At 37.8% G+C, this 20,094-nt stretch overlaps 1 protein-coding gene across 8 annotated transcripts in view; it reads left to right on the forward strand.

Moving 5' to 3' along the window:
- Nucleotides 1-20,094, forward strand: part of Tnrc6a (trinucleotide repeat containing adaptor 6A) — a 160,352-nt gene that overhangs the window by 84,911 nt on the left and 55,347 nt on the right. For 6 of the 8 annotated variants that reach the window (XM_051192878.1, XM_051192876.1, XM_051192879.1 and 3 more), the window contains 2 exons: nucleotides 11,346-11,433; nucleotides 18,449-18,470. In XM_051192878.1, coding sequence (XP_051048835.1) covers nucleotides 11,346-11,433; nucleotides 18,449-18,470 — 110 coding nt within the window. The remainder of the gene's footprint in view (nucleotides 1-11,345; nucleotides 11,434-18,448; nucleotides 18,471-20,094) is intronic. The other 2 variants (XM_051192881.1, XM_051192884.1) reach the window with 2 other exon arrangements.

Below are 20,094 nucleotides of genomic sequence, written 5' to 3' on the forward strand. Positions count from 1 at the left end.
ATAGGAAATGCTATTTAGTTTAAACTGAACTCTAAGTATTAAGAGTACAGAAATTATAAGTCTACTTTAAATTAGCTAGTGGTTGTGGTTGTTAGCTCTTAAAGAGTTTTTGATGAAAGCTTCCTTATTGGTGGACATAAAAGTTGTTTTCAGCTTTGATTAGTGATGGTTGGATAAACTTGGTAAGAAAAAAAATGGTTAGGTTTGTAATGTGCATTCTATTTTTGTTTATGAAACAAATTCTCACTAGGAAATTTGGTGTCCTCTTGCCTTGTGCTTATACTTCTCAGCTCAGAGATTATGGATCTGAACCATTATGCCTGGTATTTAAGTAAGCTTGGCATTGTGGCCATAGAGAAGGTGCTCATGCTGAGTGTTTAAGATATAGCAGATGAGGAAAAGTATTTTGGACAATTGAATATATATTTGAACAGAGCAACAAAACAAAACCCCTCAGAACCAAACAGGATATGGTTCTTAGTATTTATCAGACTTTCAAAGATTTGGTGTGCAGTAGAATGCTGTCAGAAGAGCTAAATTGAGATTGACAAGAGAGTGAAATGTAACTGAGACAGACTTTCAGTCTTAGGAGGAGTTCAGTGAACATAGAGAGAGGTAAAAATTCTATAACTCTGTTGAGTTGGCTAGGCAGCAGAAATCCTAGCATTTCCTTTCTTGTAACCAGGGAGAAACATCTGAATTTTCGGCAGTAAGGCAGTAGTGACAATGACTCAGCTTCCCATTTTAAATGGAATGTTCAAAACAGATTGAAACCTAGTTGAAGAATTTTATACTTTGAACCTTAAAAGATATTTTCTGCAAACAGCAATTGATTGGATTTTGTATAACAGCAAACAAGACTGAGCCAGTTCACTTGTTTTGCTGTCTCTTCTTAGTGAAATGTAGTCTGATAGCATTTATTGGGAAGTTTGTGGCAGTGATATTGGATGTTTTTTTATAGTGATGACATCTGTGTTTTGTTGACTTTGGTCCCTTTTTTCTTCTGTGTCATGTCTCTGTCCCCTGAAAATGAGTATGTAAGCTAGCAGGAAGAAATGGTGTTGCCTGGTGCCTAAATATGCCCTCATCTTAAGAGCATTCTAGCATAACTTTACCTGTTGTCAACTGCTGCAGAGGGTGCAAGAGAAATGCATGCTCTTTGTGAATCCTCAAGCAGGTCTTAGTGAGTGTGCAGCAAGCTGCTTGCTTATTTGGATAAGGCCCTTCTGGGTACCATTCCCAGTAGAGTGCATCTGTAATCTCAGCTCTTCTGAGGTAGAGGCAGGCGGAACCCAAGTTGAAGGTCAACAAGTTTAAGGCAACCGGGGTACATGACCTTGTCACAAAGTATAAAAATGGAAAGGGACATAAATGAACATTCTCTGCATTACTGCAGATTAGCATTTCAAGCCACAGTTGTAAACCAGCCATTGGAAACTTCTGGTTCTTCAGTGGCTGAAGAATCAGAGCCAACTTAAGTTCAGTGCTAAAATTGTTTAGTGCTGTCCTGCTTTTGATCTATCCTCAAATTCCTCTGAAGGTATGTACCATTCTCTGTTCCTCCCTGAGTCATGTAGTCTCCACTGGCCTTGAACTCATTGTTCCTGTCTGAATCTGTGACTATAGGAATGGTAGTTCTATTGAGATCAAATTTCCATGCATGAGAAGTGTGTGGGGTTATACATTCATCACCTCCGCGATTCTAGAACATGTTTATACTCACACTCCCTCTCCCCAAACCCCAAATATTTAGCAGTTACTCCTCATTTAGTATTGCTCCCAGCTCCTGCCACCCACTAGTGGATTTTCCTATTCTGGGCATTTCATAAATATGGAATCACACTAGAATTATTCTTTAGTGTTTGTACAGATCCTATTTGTTATCTTTTACTTATATAAATATGTGATTTTTTTTTTTTGGTTTGTATTAGTAGGAATCAAACTCAGGGCCTTATAAATGCCAAGCTTGTGGTGCCATTAACGTTTGTGTACTAGTATTTATATGGATGTTTTACTTCTGTTGAATATCTATCTAGGAATGGAATTGCTGGGTCATATGATAGCTGTAATCTTTTGAAGGACTGCCAGGCTATGTACAGTGCAGTCAAGCCATTCTCCCCTGCACTAGCAACTGCACTTGTACACATCCTTGCTGACACTTGTCCTTTTTAATTGGTAAGCAGGCATCCTTGTGGACGAAGGCATCTCGTTGAGGTTTTTGTTTCGCATTTCCCTGATGACTAATGAAGTTGAACATCTTTTCATGGCCTTTATTGGCTGTTTGACTTGGAGAAATGTCTATTTTTAGTCTTTGTTTTTAAATTCCAGCTTTGGTTCCTCTCCCTCCCCTTCCCCCTTGAGACAGGGTCTCTCTGCTACTCTGACTGGTCTGGAACTTCCTATTTAGACCAGGTTATTTAGACAGATTCACCTGCTCTGTTTTGTAAGTGCTGGGCTTCAGGGTGTTCACTATAATGCTGGGCTTGTTTTTACCTTTTTAAAATTTTTAAATGAATTGGTTTTTGTTTTTTGAAACAGGATTTCATGTAGCGAGGCTAGTTTAAAACCCGATATGTGGCTGAGGATGACTTTGAACGCCTTGACCTTCTTGCTTCCTCTCCTCCAAATGCTGGGTTTATAAGCATGCATTACCACATCATTTTGGGGGGGTTGTATTCTGTATTGTTGAGTTTGAGAGTTCTTAATGTAGATTTGTACTATATTTCTACCTATATATTTATATTACTTATAATTTACAAGCATTTTCTCCTATGTTATTTCACCTCTTGAAGCACAGTTAGGTCTACTTACCTATAATAGTTCTGTTGCTTGTGCTATTGGTACTCATTCCAAGGTTTCAGAAATACTTTTGTTTTCCACCAGTTTTATGGTTTTTACTTTTAGGTCTGTCATTGTATTTTTGAGTTATTTTTTTGTGCATGATATGAGGGCTCCAATTTCATTCTTGCAATTTTCCAGTTGTTTGGCACCATTTGTTGAAAAGACGGTTTCTCTGGTGTCCTTGAAGGTCAGTTGCTCACTGTGAAGGATGTTCTGTACCATTTGGTCTGTTAGCTATCCTTAGCCAAGTTCCACTGCCTTGGTTTACTGTAGCTTTATAGTTAGCAGGTTTCAAATGAGGCATCAGTACTCCATTCTCTCCTCAGGGTTGCATTGGTTCCTCTGGCTTTTCTGTGTGAATTTTAGAATCAGTTTGTCAATCTTAATGAAACAGTTGAGTTTTTGGTAAGAACATTTTTTAGATCAGTTTAGACAATATCACCATTTTAATGACTTCTGGTTGTTCATAAATATAGAAGCTTTCCAGTTATGTAGGCCCTTAATTTTTTTCAAAGATACACTGTGTTTTAAGTATACAATTTGTACTTCCTTTGTGAAATTTATTCCGAAGTATTTTATATTTTTGATGTTATCATATTTACTTCATTAATTGGTACTAGGACCTTAACTAAGCATGCTAAGGATGTATTCCATCACAGCCTCAGTCACAGTCCATGCTGTCTGTGAATAGAGATAGATGTACATTTTCCTTTCTGATCTTGCTGTGTGTGTGCCTGAGTAAGCCCTCTTTCCCTTTCACTTGGGCTTTCAAAATTTATTATTATCTATTGTAATTTTATGTGCATGGGTGTTTTGCCTGCATGTATGTCTATGCCTGTAAAGGCCAGAAGAGTATGTTTGATTCCTTGGAACTGGAGTTACAGATAGTTGTGAGCTGCCACCAAACCAGAGTTCTCTGAAAGAGCAGGCAGTGTACCATATCTCCAACCCCTGTTGTTTTTGTCAAGTGTCAAGACTGGTTATGTTAATCAGCTGTTAACCACTGACGTAGCTTGTGGACTTTTCTCTATCTGCCCTCTGTCAGTTTAATGAAATTTTCTTCTAAACCCAGTTGGATTGCTTTTCTTGGTGAAATTCTTTTCATGACTGCTGCACTTGTATATTGGTAACATCATATAACTGTCTTCATTCTGTTAACATTGCATTGATCTTTGTATGTTAAAACAATTTTGCATTCTTGGAATGAATCCCTTGATGTGTTAGACTCTTTTTTTTGTGTTTGTGTTTTTGTATCCTCCCTTCTTCCCTCTTTCCTTCTCTCCTTCCGTCCCTTTTCAGAGACTTGGTTTCTCTGTATAGCCCCAGCCTCTGTCTCCCTGCCTCTGTCTCCAGAGTGCTGGCGTTAAAGGCATGCACTACCACACCCTTTGTGTATAAATCTATACTCCTGTAATAGTGTTACGTGGTTTTGGTATGTGGTATCTGACTTGGAATCTGGGGTGTCAGCTGTTGCTTTGGGGTGTATCACACGCTGCATTGTATTTTGAGTTGTTTTTATGTATTCAATTCCATATTCTTACTCAGCTTTCTTCTAGCTGTCACTCTCAGTATCTTGCAGTGAGTTTCATGTGACTAATGATTAGTGTACACCTACTATGTGCTTTCAGTTAGCACTTTATCTATATTGCCTAATTTAATCTTCACAATAGCCTTTTCAGGGAAGTATAGTTGGACCTCATTAATTAGGGAATAGAGGTTTGTGAAATGTCAAACACCTTTGTAAGGCCACACAAGCTGCTGCTGGAGTTGAGGTTTAAGTTCTTCTCTTCTTGACATGGGCCTCAGAACTCAGCACTGCAAACTCTGCTTAGAAAGGGCTGCTTTGATCTGGTCTTTGAAGAAGTAGTGTGGGTGGGAATAAGTGAAAGGAGTATAGCTAAGGAGTTTAGTAAAGGAGAGGAAGCAGGAATTGTTGTTTAATTAAGAGCCCCCTGTGCCAGGGAGCACAGTTCAAGTAGAACTGGTTTTGTCCCTGTACCAGTAATTAGTCCTTTCTGGAACAGGGAGATTAACATCTAAAATAATTAGACCATGTATATTGTTTAATTAAAGGTCAAGGGTGAGGTTTATATTGGTTGGAAAGAAATGTGAAGGAAGTAGTAATTGTAATTGAGCTAAGCTTCAAATGGGGAGTAGGATTTAGGTAGGTAGCATGGACTTTGAGTAAGATTTATCATGGCCTTGTGCCTGACAAGCTATGGAAGAGGGTCTTTAATAGTCGATGGGAATGGTACTAGTGCTGTATTTCAGGGTTGTAGGTCCAAAATAAAATATTTCTGAAACTGCTTTCCTGATGGTGAGATACCTATTTTGACTAACTTTCCTCAACCTAAACTTTGAGTATTATTCCCCCTTTTGATATGCATAGTATTTTTACTGCTTGAGGGCAACTTGCATGTAACAAGATGCCCTTCCACTCCTAAAAACTTGTATTTTCTAAAATCAAAAGTATTTTCTTAGTAATTACAATGCCATTTTCATAGTTGGGGAAACAACCCTGAGATTCATAATTGCTAATGAGAAGACCTTATTAGCATTTTATGTATTGTCTCAGTAATGTTTGTCATAGCAAGGCAAAAGGAAATTTTTTTTTTCTGGTTGGAGAGTCAATGCAAGGTCACAGGTTATATTTGGTTTAGCTTTCTGTACTCTGGAACTGGGTGGCAGTCTTTGTTCTGCAGTTTTCTGGTGTGTAAAGATTGAAGCTGTTTTGTAGGTTGCCTCTCTGTCTCTGTTTGCCTGGAGCGCTTCATTAGGTCTAGAGCTGTGTTTTGGACAGGAGAAGCATAGGAGACTGAGGTGTTTTTCTTGAAATCACTCTCTCATTGCCACGGGTGTTAACCGTTCATCGGGTTTCCTCATTCTTTGAGAACATGTACGTATTCTTTTTTCATTGGTGTATATTTTACAGTGAAGATCTGTTTTCATTCCTTATTCACTTGTATTGTCCACCCACATCAATGTGGAATCATGGATTCTTACTTTTTCAAAGGCTTATAATCCTTTACTACTGTATTTATTTTATTGCTCAAATTCTGGGAGTAATGGGAGCTTTCTATGACACCTGGAACCTCATTGCTTTCTGTTTGCCTATTGTCTCTTCCTTTTCTTACCTTTTGTAGTTTGAAAAAGGGTACCCTGTTCCTCGGGCTGGTGTCTTGAAATCTCAGTGCAGCTGAGGCTGACCTTGAACTCCTGATCCTTCTGTTTATACCTCCCAACTGCTGGGATTACAGGCATGTGGTACCATGTTTGACTTTTTTAAAAGATAATATTTTGAAGTTTGCAGGAAAAGTGATTTGTTTGGTTGTGGTGTTTTCATACATTTGTCAGTCTATTGCTCTTCAATGACTTTCTTCCTCGGTGTCTTCCCCAATCTTTGTTCTTCCTTCTTGCTGATCCCCTCCCACCTGCAAATAGTACAGTCCCTCTCCTTTCATGTCATTTTACCATTAACTACTTCTGTATTTGTAAATCTTGCTATTGTGATTGAAAATGATCTGTTACAGTCCCTTGTTCATAGTTATTTTCATTACTACCTTTATTAATTTTTTTCAAATTAGTTTTCTTTGTTTCAAAAAGGAATCAAAACCTCCATTTATTCTGTTCTGTGCATTTTATCGCAGGAGTTATTGGAGAAACTGATCCAGTTGGCTCAGACCCTTACCAGTTATGCTATGATTGGGCTTCTGGACTACTATCTGTTGATGTTAGTTAGGTTACCAATAACTTACTGTGTAGTACTGACTAGTTTATTGATTAACATAAGTCAAGGCTGAGGAAAATGTGAAGAAGAAAATAGGAGCGCCAAGAGGACTGGGTGGGATATGTAAGTGACTGGTAACCTAACTAACATCAGCAGATAGTAGGCCAGGGAAGAGGAGGGCAGATGGTTTTCTGACAGGTGTGATAGGGATTTTATAACGAGCTTGAGCATGCAGTTGATGTGTGTGTGAGGGTGACTTGCTGACTGGGCCATCAAGAAAATCACCACCTAAGTTCCTCTAGTTCCTAAGGCAACTAGAACTACCCATCCTTGCCTCATTGTTGTTTTTCTGACAACTGAGCCACATTTTAAAACTTGGGCTTTAAGGTTACCATCAGTATGTTTCCTCATGCTGTCAGCTGTATCACTGTATTGACTGTCTTGTAGTTCCTCTTTGCTTTTCCTTTGCATTGTGGTTTGGGCATTAGACATTCACTTGGAATACATCTCACTGTATAACGTGCTGCCTATTTTTACCCAACACTTTTATTTCTTTTCTATGATTTCATTGTGTCAATCCTGTTACCTGTCAGGTTAACCAGTCTTTATGCTTGTCACTCAGCTCTCTTGCTTGGAAAAGCCATCCCTCAACCCCCCCACCCCCACCCCCCGTCCCCCGCCCATTTGGTCTATAGAAATCCTGCCTCTTTAGGGTTTATAGTTCACAAGGAAGATCTACAGCATGTAGTTGTGTGGAATGTTTGTGATTTTGTGCAATAGTTACTGTCCAAGGGTCTTGATTGGGGTAGCTTTCTTTTCTAGTTAAATAATTAAAAGTCAGGGAAAAAAATCTTGATCATGACAAGTAGAAGTGGGGAAATTCTCAAACACAGTAGACATATTCAGCCAATAAAGGCTTTTACTAGTGGGGAGGAAAAACATTTGTGAGCACACACACAGAACAAGCACACAAAAATGTCTCTGCAAAGCAAAGTAGGGATTTTGGAAGCCGAAACCTACCCTCTCCCTGAGTGGTGGGAATTTTTAAATTTTTTGAAGGATTTTCTTCCCCTAATTTAGGGTTGGTCAGTTTGAAGAAGGACAAGATGGATGATTGGCCCTCAGCAGCAGACACTAGTGGAGGGAGACGACACCCACCCATAAGGCTTTTATTTTAAACTGCCAGGCTTTTGTCTTAGGTTAGGAGGCTGAGGAAGAAGCCAGCCATCTTAAGTTTATCATCTCCATTAAGTAGTCATGGATAGCCCCTCTCCTTGTCTTTCTGCCTATCAGGGAGTATGTCTAACTCCAGGTCCCTCATAATGAAAGGAGATTGAAAAAAAAAATCAACCAAGGGAAAAAAAAAAAAAATCAACCAAGGAAACAGGTGTATAGGTTAAATCATCGAGGAAACTAGGTGTCTGCTTCCAGAGTTCCACTCTGTGCAGTCACAGAAGATATGCTTAAATTTTCCAGCCTCAAAGGGAAACACGTTTAAGATATTTGCCAGAGGCAGGGTTTGTTAGATATTTATTGTCCTTGGGCTGGAGTGATGGGTCAGCAGTTAAGAGCACTTTTTGCTCTTGTGGAGGACTTGGATTCGATTCCCACCACCTGTATATAACTCAAGTTCCAGAGGATAAAAAACCCTCTTCTGACTTCCTCGGGCATCAGGCATTCATATGGCACACAGGCACACATGCAAGCAAAACATCCATACACATAAAATAAATATAAATAGATTTTTGTTTGTTTGCTTTTTTGAGTCAGGGTTTTCTGTGTAACTTTGGAACCTGTCCTGAAAGTCACTCTGTAGACCAGGCTAGCCTTGAACTCACAGGGATCTGCCTGCTTCTGCCTCTCAAGTGCTGGGATTAAAGGCGTGTGCTACCGTTGCCCAGCATAGATTTTTAAAAAAGGTCTCCAGTGGTGCTCAGCAGCATATACATAAAAATAAATATTTTTAAAAAATCACATAAAGAATCCAGTTTATATACAATGACATTTACATTTTGATTAGCAATGTAGCAATTGTATACAACGGTATAACTCTAGTCAGAGCATTTATGTCTCCTAGAAAATTCCCTCTGGGCACTGGTACAGACTATGAGTAAAAATGCTAAGTTCTCAGAGAAGGAGAGCCCTAGAGGAGGAGCCCAGTTCCTGTTAAGCAGCATGTGGATTCATAGAATTATAGCTTTGAAATATCTTGCTAAAACATTGGAACTGTGGGACATGTGAAAACCTAGAATAGATAGATAGACAGACAGACATGTGAAAACCTAGAAAGGATAGCTAGATGGATGGGTGGGTGGGTATTATATGTGAGTGAGAATGAGTCTGTGTTTCTCTGTGGGGAAAGCATGGTTGGCTGTAATGATGGAATTGAATAACTTCTTTCCTATTCTTTGTCAGCCCTGTTACATTTTGAGATCTGCAGCATGTGTCTTAAGTACTAAGGAGAAGATACTTGCTAACTTTACAAAACAAGCACTAAATAAAGTATGAGAAAGGAGAACGATTAGAAAAGGATGAGCCTGAGCTGGGCATTGGTGGCGCATGCCTTTAATCCCAGCAGTCAGGAGGCAGGGGCAGGTGGATCTCTGTGAGTTCAAGGCCAGCCTGGTCTACAGAGCTAGTTCCAAGACAGGTTCCAAAGCAAAACAGAAACTTTTGTCTCAAAAAACAAAAAGAAAAAGAAAAGGGTGAGCCTGAAGTGGACAGGAGACCATGAAGAACAAATGCTAACCAGGGTGATATCTTGTCACAAGTAGGGTAGGTAGATAGTCTTTTGGATGTTAATGTGGGCCATTGTATTAAATAAGTACTCCTTATCTCAGCCTTGGGAAATCCTGTGATGCAAGCATGTTTTTGTTTTTTGTTTTTTCTGATAACAGAATCTCACTGTATAGCATAGACTGGCATCAAATTTGTGATCTAGCCTCTGCATGCTGGTATTTACAAGCATGTGCCATCACATATGGCTGTATCTCAGTTCTAACATGGTAATAATGAGGCTGATGAAAGCTAAGTAATTAGAGCTTTTGCTTTTGAGTTTCCCCTGTATCCCTGTGGACTTGCCCTTACTATCTTTGTGAGATTCAATCTGCCATTGTTGTATACTGTGGTCATCTTGGCCTTTGACATTATTGGGATTTTCCTTGCCTTGATGATAAAGGAGTCTAAAATCATGCATTTGGCTTGAATCTGTTATTTCAATTGTGTATGATGCCACTCATTTCTATTTTCTCAGTCTACTTACATCCCTCCAATTCTTCCATTAGAAAGATCAGATTTAAGCTCTCTGCAGTACATTATAGCCCCTTCCAGTTTCCTACATACTTGCCTATCTTACTAGTTTTATTTGGTTACATCCTCATTGCCATTCAGCCTTAACACATGGTTACACTTCCCACTGAACCTCTTCATGGCTGCCTGTTGTTCATAGTGTATGTTCTCTAGAAAGCTTATTTAGAGCAGAGTTAGATACTATTTTTGTGTATGATGCTTTTCTTCAATATGCAGAACAGTTACTTATTGCTGTTATAAAACAGACTCTAGACTGACTAAAGAGGGTAGCTAGAGAGTTTCCTCCATATTTTCACAGATTTCTTTTCTCAGTAGACTGCTTGAATGACAAGACTAATCCAGAGCGTCATGTGAATGGACAGGCCTCACTTGAGTGATGAATGGAGAACCAGTAGCCATGAGAGTTATGTACTCTGGGAGCCTCCTTTGGAAATTTTAGTTTCCTAAGAGAGCATTCTTTCATTTTAAGTGGATGCTTCCTGTAACCAGGCAGACAGGCAGGACTCGGGAATTGGGGTTGGGGTGGTTGTGGCTAGAGTGGGTCTCGATTTTCTATTCCTTATGTTACCCCCACCCCACCCCCTATGTCTTTCTGCTCTCATTGTTCTTAAATGTTTTCTAGAGCTCTACTAGAGGGCTGGCAGGTACAGCTGTCTACTAAGACTTGTGTGTTTACTAATCGATATGATTCCCTTTGTTGTAGTACACTAATTTTGAGTAAGTCGTTGCTCTCTCTCCTCAATTTCAGTGAGGTGGAGGCAGAAAGATGAAGAAGCAGTTTCGCTCTGATACCCTGAGCAAGAGGGTCTTTCTGTTGGCAACTTTGAAATTTTCAGTTTCCAAAAAGTTAAACAAACTTAAACAAATACATTATTGTCTTCAAAGAACAAATAGTTTGAGGTTATTATAATGGTAGCATATGTGTTACCTATTTATGAATAATTTGTACTCTAAAAATGTGTATGGCTGGGTATGCAGCTGCCTAACAAGTTCAGGGCTCTGGGTTTGATCTATCACCACAAAGTGCATATGTGCACGCACATGCATACACACACATGCGTATGCATACACACACACACACACACACACACACACACACACCAAAGAGCAGAGAAAGCCATCACAATTAGGCACTACTTGATAATTGGGACCTTTAGCAAGGTAACTACAACTTACCCAGTGTTTATATTCTAGAATTGGAAGGAACTTACAGTTTCCCAGTGTAAAACTTGTCAATTTTTTGTTGCCTTCCTTGAAATGACATTAAGATAAATGCTTTTATATACTTGTGAAGGAAAGCTATGTCAATTAAAAGTAAATTGAACTATATGGTAGATATGTGGCTAGGTTGCAAGTTGTGTTAAATAAAAAAAAATTGCTCTATTTCTTTTAAGTGAAAATGAATCTGTGTGCAACATTATTTTTCTAAATCCATTTTGGGAAAGTTAATTGCAACTGTGTGGTTCAGGGATTTAGTGCAAGAAGAAGAACAGTTGATGGAAGAAAAGAAAAAGAAAAAAGACGACAAGAAAAAGAAGGAAGCTGCTCAAAAGAAGGTAGTATATGATAAACTTTGTTAAGCAGTTTGAACATAGAATAAAAGAAAATTACTCATGCCTTTGTTAAAGGGTCTGCTTAAGTTTAACTTTATTGAAGATTCATTTTAATATATTTAATGTCTTTGAATGTTTACATATAGTAGTTTGCTGAATGTGTAATGCAATGCACAGATAATCTTGCTACTATTGAACTTTTCAAAGGTAAGTACATCTCAGGTCTTTTTCTTTCAATTAGTGATTTCTTTGTATTTCATTATAATTTTATAAGTGGAAAGAGCACAGAATTTGTAGCTGTACAGCTATATGTAGTTTAATGGCTATGAAGATAGACTGAGTTTTGAAGTCTTACTTGCTCATATAATCATAGAACAATATAGCCACCAATTTTATTTAGTCTTTGTGGGCCTCAGTTTCTTTACATTTTGTAAAACAAGTTAAATGAGGTAATAAAATACATGTGCAAAGTAACAAATAAAGTAAACTATATTTAAGCAAGCCACATTTAAGCAAGTTTTGACGTGATAAAGAATAAAAGTCCCTTTTTATTTGATACCTGTCCTGACTTTATAAAGTTTTGGCTTAAATTAAGATACTTTAAAACAAGCCCTAAGGCATTTTCTGGGGAAGAACTCTGGGCACAATACAGGCTCAGAGGCTGGTGTCAAAGCAGAGTACGCTAAGACTGCTGATGTCTTCTCTATCAATCTTCACAGACCTTAAAATGTTCCAAAAGGCCCAACAAGTTATATTCCTTTTGTTTTAATGAAATGTCCTACAATACATTACTCTCATACGTAAGGCATTGTGCTAGGAACTAGGTATAACTACAGCACAGTATTTCCCTTACATTCACTAAGAGGTAGCATACATAAGGCATACAGACATGAAGCATCTTTATGGGAAATTGTTGAAGCACAGAGGAAAATACCTTAGCCTGAGATGGAGCAGGCCGGACAGGACATTTTCTTAGGATAGAAATGAGTCAGGTGATTAAAGAGCAGAAAAGTACCCAAAGCACAGTAAACTCAGAACCTGGAATTTGAAGACTGTACGTCCTAAAATGTAGAAGATTTTGAGGAAGGCAGGATAGGACTATCAGGAGATGGCTCAGAAGGCAGCTAATGGTAGGTAAATTCTCTCCTTGAGGCTTTGAGTATTGAGAAAATTATTGAAAATATTTTAGTAAGAGTAACAAGAAAGTTTGTGCTTTTCCTTAGGAAAGTGTTGATTGAGTTGGATCAGAAAGTGATTTGACAGGCTTAATGGACTATTGACATAATCCATAGAATTTGTTAGAACATCCTAGCTTGACTTTTTAGATTCCATATTGAGTGGTTAAGTATATTTGGGAACAGTTAACCTGCTTAGAGAGTACAGAAAAAGAAGTGATAAAATAAATCAGTTCTAGGTATGCTAAACTTTGGGCCCTATTAGCAGGTATTATGGGAAAGAGTAGAGTACAGAGCTTTTTGGAGAACTCTGAGAGGGAATGGTAGGTGACACTAGTCATCTGTCAGTCCAGTCTGACTGCTCTCAGAGGAAGCTAAAAAGAATACACAGAACATGCATTGTATGAGTTTGGATAGGGCTCTCTAGTATAGAGTCTTATGTTGGCTGATGCCTCAGGCCTTTAACCAGAGGCTTTTTGATATTGGATGGTTTTTGCAGTTTGGTCCATCTTTGCTTGCTATTTATGAACGAGTTTCATCCTATGTCTAAGGTTGGGAAAAGCTTAGTGTACTTTTGGGCCATGATGTCATTTGCCCATAAAAGAACTCCTGAGATAAATGATAACTGGTGAGGATGCTGCTTGGTGTGCTTAACATAGAATTTTGTTTGGCTAGCATCTGAATGTTGTTGCCTTAGGCCTTGTTGGTCCTAAGTAGTTCAAGATTTAGCTGGTAAGTTACAGTTCAGCATGTCTGAGAAGGAGCTTAAAGTAATTTATAAGCATATGTGTTTGGAATTTGCCCTGTTCACTGAGGAAATTCTGCAAAAGGAAGGCACTTAGTAGAATAATTTCTCTAAACACTATTTTATAGTATAATTTTAAGTCATAGCATATAGAAATAATGACTCAAATGTGAAAGTTCATTTTTAACTTTTCTTACAATCAACTTTCTAAATCACTGAGTCAGTAATTTATGTATGCATAAATTTACATGTAGCACTTGAATGGCATTTGTCCTGTTATTTGACAACTCATCAGATCTTTAGTGACTGCTTTTTCCTCTTTTCTCATTTCTTCCCTGCCTCAGCTAGTGGTTTCACCCTCACACTCTCATCAGGTCCCACTAGAACCACCATCCACTAGAGGCTGAAAGATAAAAGTGGTTTGCTTTTCCCAGACCTTCCACATGAATAGGGTATTGCTATGTATCCTGTCAATCCACTAAACAGTCTAAAGGAAAGTTAGAAGCCCTTAGTTATTGTGATATTTCGTTGTCTAGACTGCCACTATAAATACAGCTTTTCCAAGTTGCAGAAAACTAGCTTATAACTGAATTTGAATGCAACCTGTTGGCAAAATAAGGACAGCTGGTATTTCCCTACACTGCTACCAAATAGCTCCTTAAAAAAAAAAAAAAAAAAACTCGCAGATTGGCCCATATGAAAGGCTGTGAGTCACAAACTGTTAAGACAAGCTTTGTGGAGCTTTCTTTTTGTTTTCTGTAGGAGCCAACAAGTAAATCCCAGTAGGTGGTAAGAGACAAACATAATTCAGGTGGGCAGGCTCATTTACATAGTGAACATCAGCTCATCATAATCTGCCTGCTCTATGTATGAACCATGCACTTTCACTTCTAAAGACGACTTCGGCTGTTGTCTGTCCTAATGTGTTTATTTTCCCAATAAGGTGATGTCAGTGACTAACCTTGATTTCATCATGGCAACAGAAGCAGAAGTAAAATTGAAACATTGTTTTCCCATTGGATGTCTATTCAAAACTATCACAGTGCTCTGCTCTCCATATAGTATTATCTTGTGTTTCTGGTATATTTTCACCATATATGGCTGAATTTTTTAATTGATATATAATATATTAAGGAACATTTTATAATAGGACTTAAAGTGTAGGTTCTCATGCTGTGAATACAGAAAAAATTTAGATTTAGCTCCCTAACAGCCCCTTGTGAGCCTTTGAAATCTAAGTTCATACCATGAGCTATTTTCTGCTTCAAATAAAGAACCAAGTAACATAGCTGCTTTGTTTGAGTGCTGGATATTAAACACAGAGCTTTGAGCATGCTAAGCAAGTTCTCTACACTGAATCAGATTCCTATGCCTCCCCCCCCCCCATATCTCAGAACTCATTGTAGTATTTTTTAACTGTAACAGTTTTTCTTATTTTGTTATTTAAGTATATATTTAAATATTTAGTCTTTCTCAGAAGATACTTTACGTAAAAATTGGGTACTTTTAAAAAAATGATATTCCCCATCCTAGTAAATGAACATGGAGCTCAGTGAGCTGATGACTTCATTTTAACATTTTTTTCTGTTCCAAAACCTGGCCATGTATGTACAATACTTTTTATATAATGAAGAATCTTCTGGTTCTTAGACCTAGAAACTAATTTGATGGAACACAGGCATAGTTTCAACCATAGAGAGGGGCTAGGGCAACAGCATGGACTTCTCCCCAGTTTCCATTTTTAGAATAAAAAATTCAAAAGAAATCTTCAGGGAACTGCAGTGAAGAACAGGGAAGTTGAGAAGTAGGTTCATTATAGAGGGATAATTTAGAATATCCTTCACTTAAACATGTACTTGTAGTTCCTAGAAAGCATATAATAGTGAAGTGTTGGGGAAAACAATACAAACTGGAATTTCCTGCTATAACCTTTATTTCAACATTCATGCTATTTTAGTTGCTGTTTGAATTGAAGGGACTTCTACAGGTTTTATGGATGTGAATTACTAAAGCCTAAAAGAGACTTAGGTTGTAGGAACGTCTGATTTTTTTCCCTCCCTTTGGGAAATGATGCTCAGTCTCATGAGTGCAATTCTCTGTAACCTTGGTGGTAACATGGCCAGATTGAGGAGGCACTTATTGAGGTTAATGAGTTGCTCTCTTCTTATAGCCTGTCCTTTTCATACTCTGTTCAGTTCCAAAAAATGGGTATTTAGTAGACCCATTCTAAACTAGATGCCATTTGTTAACTCATGGGAAAGACTATTGAGTAGTAGCTATCTCATTTTTTTAAAAGTTGGGTTGAACCAGGGGTGACTCAGGCCTTTAATCCCAGCACTTGGGAGGCAAAGGCAGGTAGAACTCTTGAGTCTGAGGCCAGCCTCCTGGTCTACAGAGTGAGTTCCAGGACAGCCAGAAATACACAGAAAAACAAAACCAAAAACCAAAAGAAAAGGTCAAACTAGATTAATTCTTTATTCCTTTGTGTCTTAATTATTATTTTTTTTACTTAACTATTTTTTTAAAACACCCTGACTGAAGTTAATTGTTTATTCCTTTGTGTCTTAATTATTATTATTTTTTTACTTAACTATTTTTTTTTAAAAACACCCTGAACGAGGCTTCCCCTCCCTCCTCTCTTCCCAGCCAGTACCCTCCCTCCCACATGCCCCATCTACTCCTCTGTTTCTATTCAGAAAAGGGCAGAGTTAAAAAGGCAAGATCATTTAAAAGTAAAAAAGAAACAGTTTTTAGTCCCAACACTTGGGAGGAAGAGACAGAAGCATCTATCTGTATTAGTTATAAAGGCTAGCCAGGGCTACATATTGAGACCCTATATGAAAAACAACTCAAGAAAACATTAAAGACAATTCTAATAAATTTCTGTCATTTGGTAGAGCCCAAATAGTGCTGTTTTAACAAACAATCCATATAAAATATTGTTAATGAAGTAGTTATTTGAAAAATGCTCACTATAGAAATCTGGTGTATATTTTACAGATCTCCATTTAAGCTGGCCTCATTTCAGTGGTCAGTAGTCACAGTATGAGTAATGGCTATGGTCTGGGGCAATAGAGACAATTACTATTAAAATATTGGGCCCACTTGGAAATTCTCATATAATTTGATGATCATATTGGGTTCTTGGACTGGCCTCCAGAAATCTGCTTTTCAAGAAGCAAAATTCTGCCACTTCCACATTTTCTCATCAGTTGATTTTTGTTCCCTTTATGCCTCACCCTGTTAGGTCAGTGCTCTCAGAGTGAGATACCTCAGATTACCTCCTGCAGGTGACAGAATAATAGTGAGGCTGTTCATTGTTCTATAACAGCTGCTCTTAACCTGTGGGTCCAAGCCTTTTGGGGGGGGGGATGGGGATAAAATGACCAAGGGCCACTTAAGACCACTGGAAACATAGATAACTACATTATGATCCATAACTAGCAAAATGACAGTTATGAAGTAGCAACAGGTCTAATTTTATCGCCTGGGGGGGGTGTGATCATCACAACATGAAGAATTGTGTTAAACAGTTACAGCATTAGGAAGGTTGAGAACCATTGTTCTAGAACAACATAAAACTGCTTTCCCACACCAGCATGATCTTAAGCTTGGGAAAGTATCACTGTATGCCTTTGGTTTTAATAATGTCATAATTTCTGCTTCTTGCAATTTATCTTTCTTTGAAAAATACATAGTTTTTTTTTTTTTATTTTTTAAGAAAGGCTTTGGGCTTACAAAGTAATTCTTATTCTGACTGGCTTCATAAGATTACTAAATATATAAATAACATGGTACTTGTAACACTTCATAGAATTCTAAGTTTTCTATAAGAATTATTTTTTTTCTATAATCTGATTTTCAAAATTACTTCTCCCTAAAATAAATAACTATTGTCAAGCTGGTTGATAGGCCTTTTAGCATTACCCTTCCATCACTGTTTTCCTTTTAATTTTGATCCATAAAATACAAGATGGGCCTCCATTATTTTGTGTATCTCTAGTGCTCTGAAACTGGGCAAAACACCATAGTGGAAGATGAACATTTGGTGTGGCTTCAAAAGTAGAGTAATTGCTGTAGTTTTTATTATATATATTTATGATGGTTTAACTTATAATGGAGTTTTTGGTAGCTTAGTAATTTTATTTGACTAAGCAAAATGAATTATGCCTTGAGGCAGTTAAGTAAAACTTTGTCTTAATTTATAAATAATTCTTTGTTACTCAGTTACTAATATTCAGCCTTTTCTAGTCAGCTTGAATGTTCTTGAATCTTTTACTTTCAAGTCTCCTACAGTAATTCTGATGAAAAGGTGCTTGTGCTTGGGGACCTCGCTTGCTTTTCACAGTTTTGCTGAGGCCTTTGCAGTTTGAGCTGGTTGCCTACGCCAGCTCCAATGTTCCCCAGCCTTTTCCTCAGGGTTGGTTTCAGAGAGCTAGTTAGTAAACATAGGCACATCAGTCATTTTCATGAGATGTGTAAGAAGTTACAAGTTAAAAAAGTTTTCCCACTTAAAAATACTGAAAAGGTGACAATACTAACTATATTAATATAAAATAAAATTTATATATCACATGTGTAACATAGGTATCTATGTATAACATATAGTTAATAATATATGAACTTGATCTCTAGAAATTAAATTTATTACAAAATTGGCCAGTGATTATTTATAACTTTTGTAGAAAGTATAATTAATCTTTGATTATTTGAAGCCACTCAAACATCGAAAATTTTTTTAAAAACCTATTTATACAAAGGTGATAATTAATTATAAAATTATTTTAAATATAACATCAGAAAAATGCAGCTCACCTTTGAAAAATTATAAGCCACCATAAAATGTCTTCTATGGTTTATGTCTAACAACAAATCATTACAGAATTGGTTAATAAATGTAATATTAAGGACAATGGGGCACATCTGTGGGAAAAGAATGCTTTGCATGTCTTTTTCCTGTACAGTTCATCTAAAGATAATTTCTTTAATAAAAAATGTGTATCTTATATAATATTAATATATGAACATTTTATCATAACAATTCATTTCTTTCAGTTTCATATTTACATTGTTTTTTGTTTGTTTGTTTTCATTTTAGGCCACTGAACAAAAAATCAAAGGTATGTTATTTAAAGCTATTTCTTCTTTTTTCATTAAAACAAAGTTGTTTATGTGCATTTTTATTCACTTTGGGATGGGAGGGAAGTTTATGAACTGGGATGGGGCGAACTACCGCAATGAGGTCACCTTGGTGTCTTCCTTTGGGGCTTTTTTAGGTGAATATCACCACATGGAGAAGATACTGCCCTAAGGCTCTTTTCTAATGCTGTCTGATGAGAGTCTTGGATACATGCCTTCCTTTTGGTTTTTCCTCCTAAAATCTTATATGCAGGGTGAGGTGGAGTAGGGTGAGATTCCTGCCTGTTTTGCTCCTTGTTCTCTGGTCCTTTATAAAGGCACAGTAGTGGGACCTATTCTTGTTTTACCATTTAAGTAATGAATTGCTAACCCTGTAGTCATGGAGCCAGGTTACCTAGTGCACCCTGGGCTGAAGACTTAGAGCTTAATCCCTCCTAAATCCCGAGCTTCCCAGCCCTTGACTACTTAGTAGTGAAAGTTGTACAGCCCAGAGGCTGAACTTAATTGGCTCTAGTATACCAAATTGGGGTTTTAGCCATGTCAGAAATATGCTCTTTCTATTTCATTAATAAGTGTACTCAGTAGTACAACCTATGGTTATGAGATTGACACTAGTTAAGGTGGCACCCATTAGAGTAAATAAGAACAGATAAAGTTTGTATTTTACTGAAGAAAACATTTACATGGATGAACCTGAGGCAAAACCGAGAGACAGGAATTTGACCAAGGCTGGAGAGAAATACCTAGTCTGTCTCCGCTTTGGCGATACCAGTGTTGATTTCTGGCTTCAGGGCTCCCATGAGTGGCCTATCTTCACCCCACCTGGTAATTTCTGGAGAACTTCTTATCTCTGGGGAAGGTAAGTCAGACTTGAATTTAACCTTAAGGAGCCATGTAAAGTACTGAGCATGACAGCTTGCTATTACAATCCCAGTGCTGGAAATGGAAAATACCTGGAGCTTCATAGATAATCAAGCAATTTGTGAACTCCAGGCCAGTGAGAGACTATGTCCTGAAGGAGATGGGTGGCATTTCTGAGGATGACACTCAAAAGTGGTGCATACAAGCACACGGACCTCTATTACCTAGTGGGCATTGGAGGCACTCTCAAACAGAACATAATGCAATGTAGCTTGGTTGATAAGTTGTTTAAGTTGTCCTTAAGCATGATAGGGGAGTGCTGTTTTACCTGACAGGAATGAAGGAGAGTCTTGAGATTAGGAGTCTTTAAGGATTCAATGGCCAAAGAATGAAATGCAGGAAGGATGAGCTGGTTCAGATCCCAGAGAAAAACAGTGTGGCAGTATGTGCAGTGGTAGCAGTCCAAGAGCCTTCAACACAGAGTCTTGAATGGAGAGGGTTGAGGCTGAAGAAATAGATGGGAAGCAGATCAAAGTGAGCTTTATGAATCTATGTAAATGTAATGTATTCATATATGAACATACCAAGGAGCTTAGACTTTTATAGGCAGCTCGGAGCCACTAATAAAGAACTTAAGCAAGAGTGGCATGGTTTATTTAGCTTTGAGACAGTTGCTTCTGTATCCCAGGCTAGGCTAGAACCAGGAGCTCTGAATGGTAGACATGTGCTATCATGTTCAGCTTT

Source organism: Phodopus roborovskii, unplaced genomic scaffold, assembly GCF_943737965.1.
Source record: "Phodopus roborovskii unplaced genomic scaffold, PHOROB, whole genome shotgun sequence".
NCBI classification, from domain to species: Eukaryota; Metazoa; Chordata; class Mammalia; order Rodentia; family Cricetidae; genus Phodopus; species Phodopus roborovskii.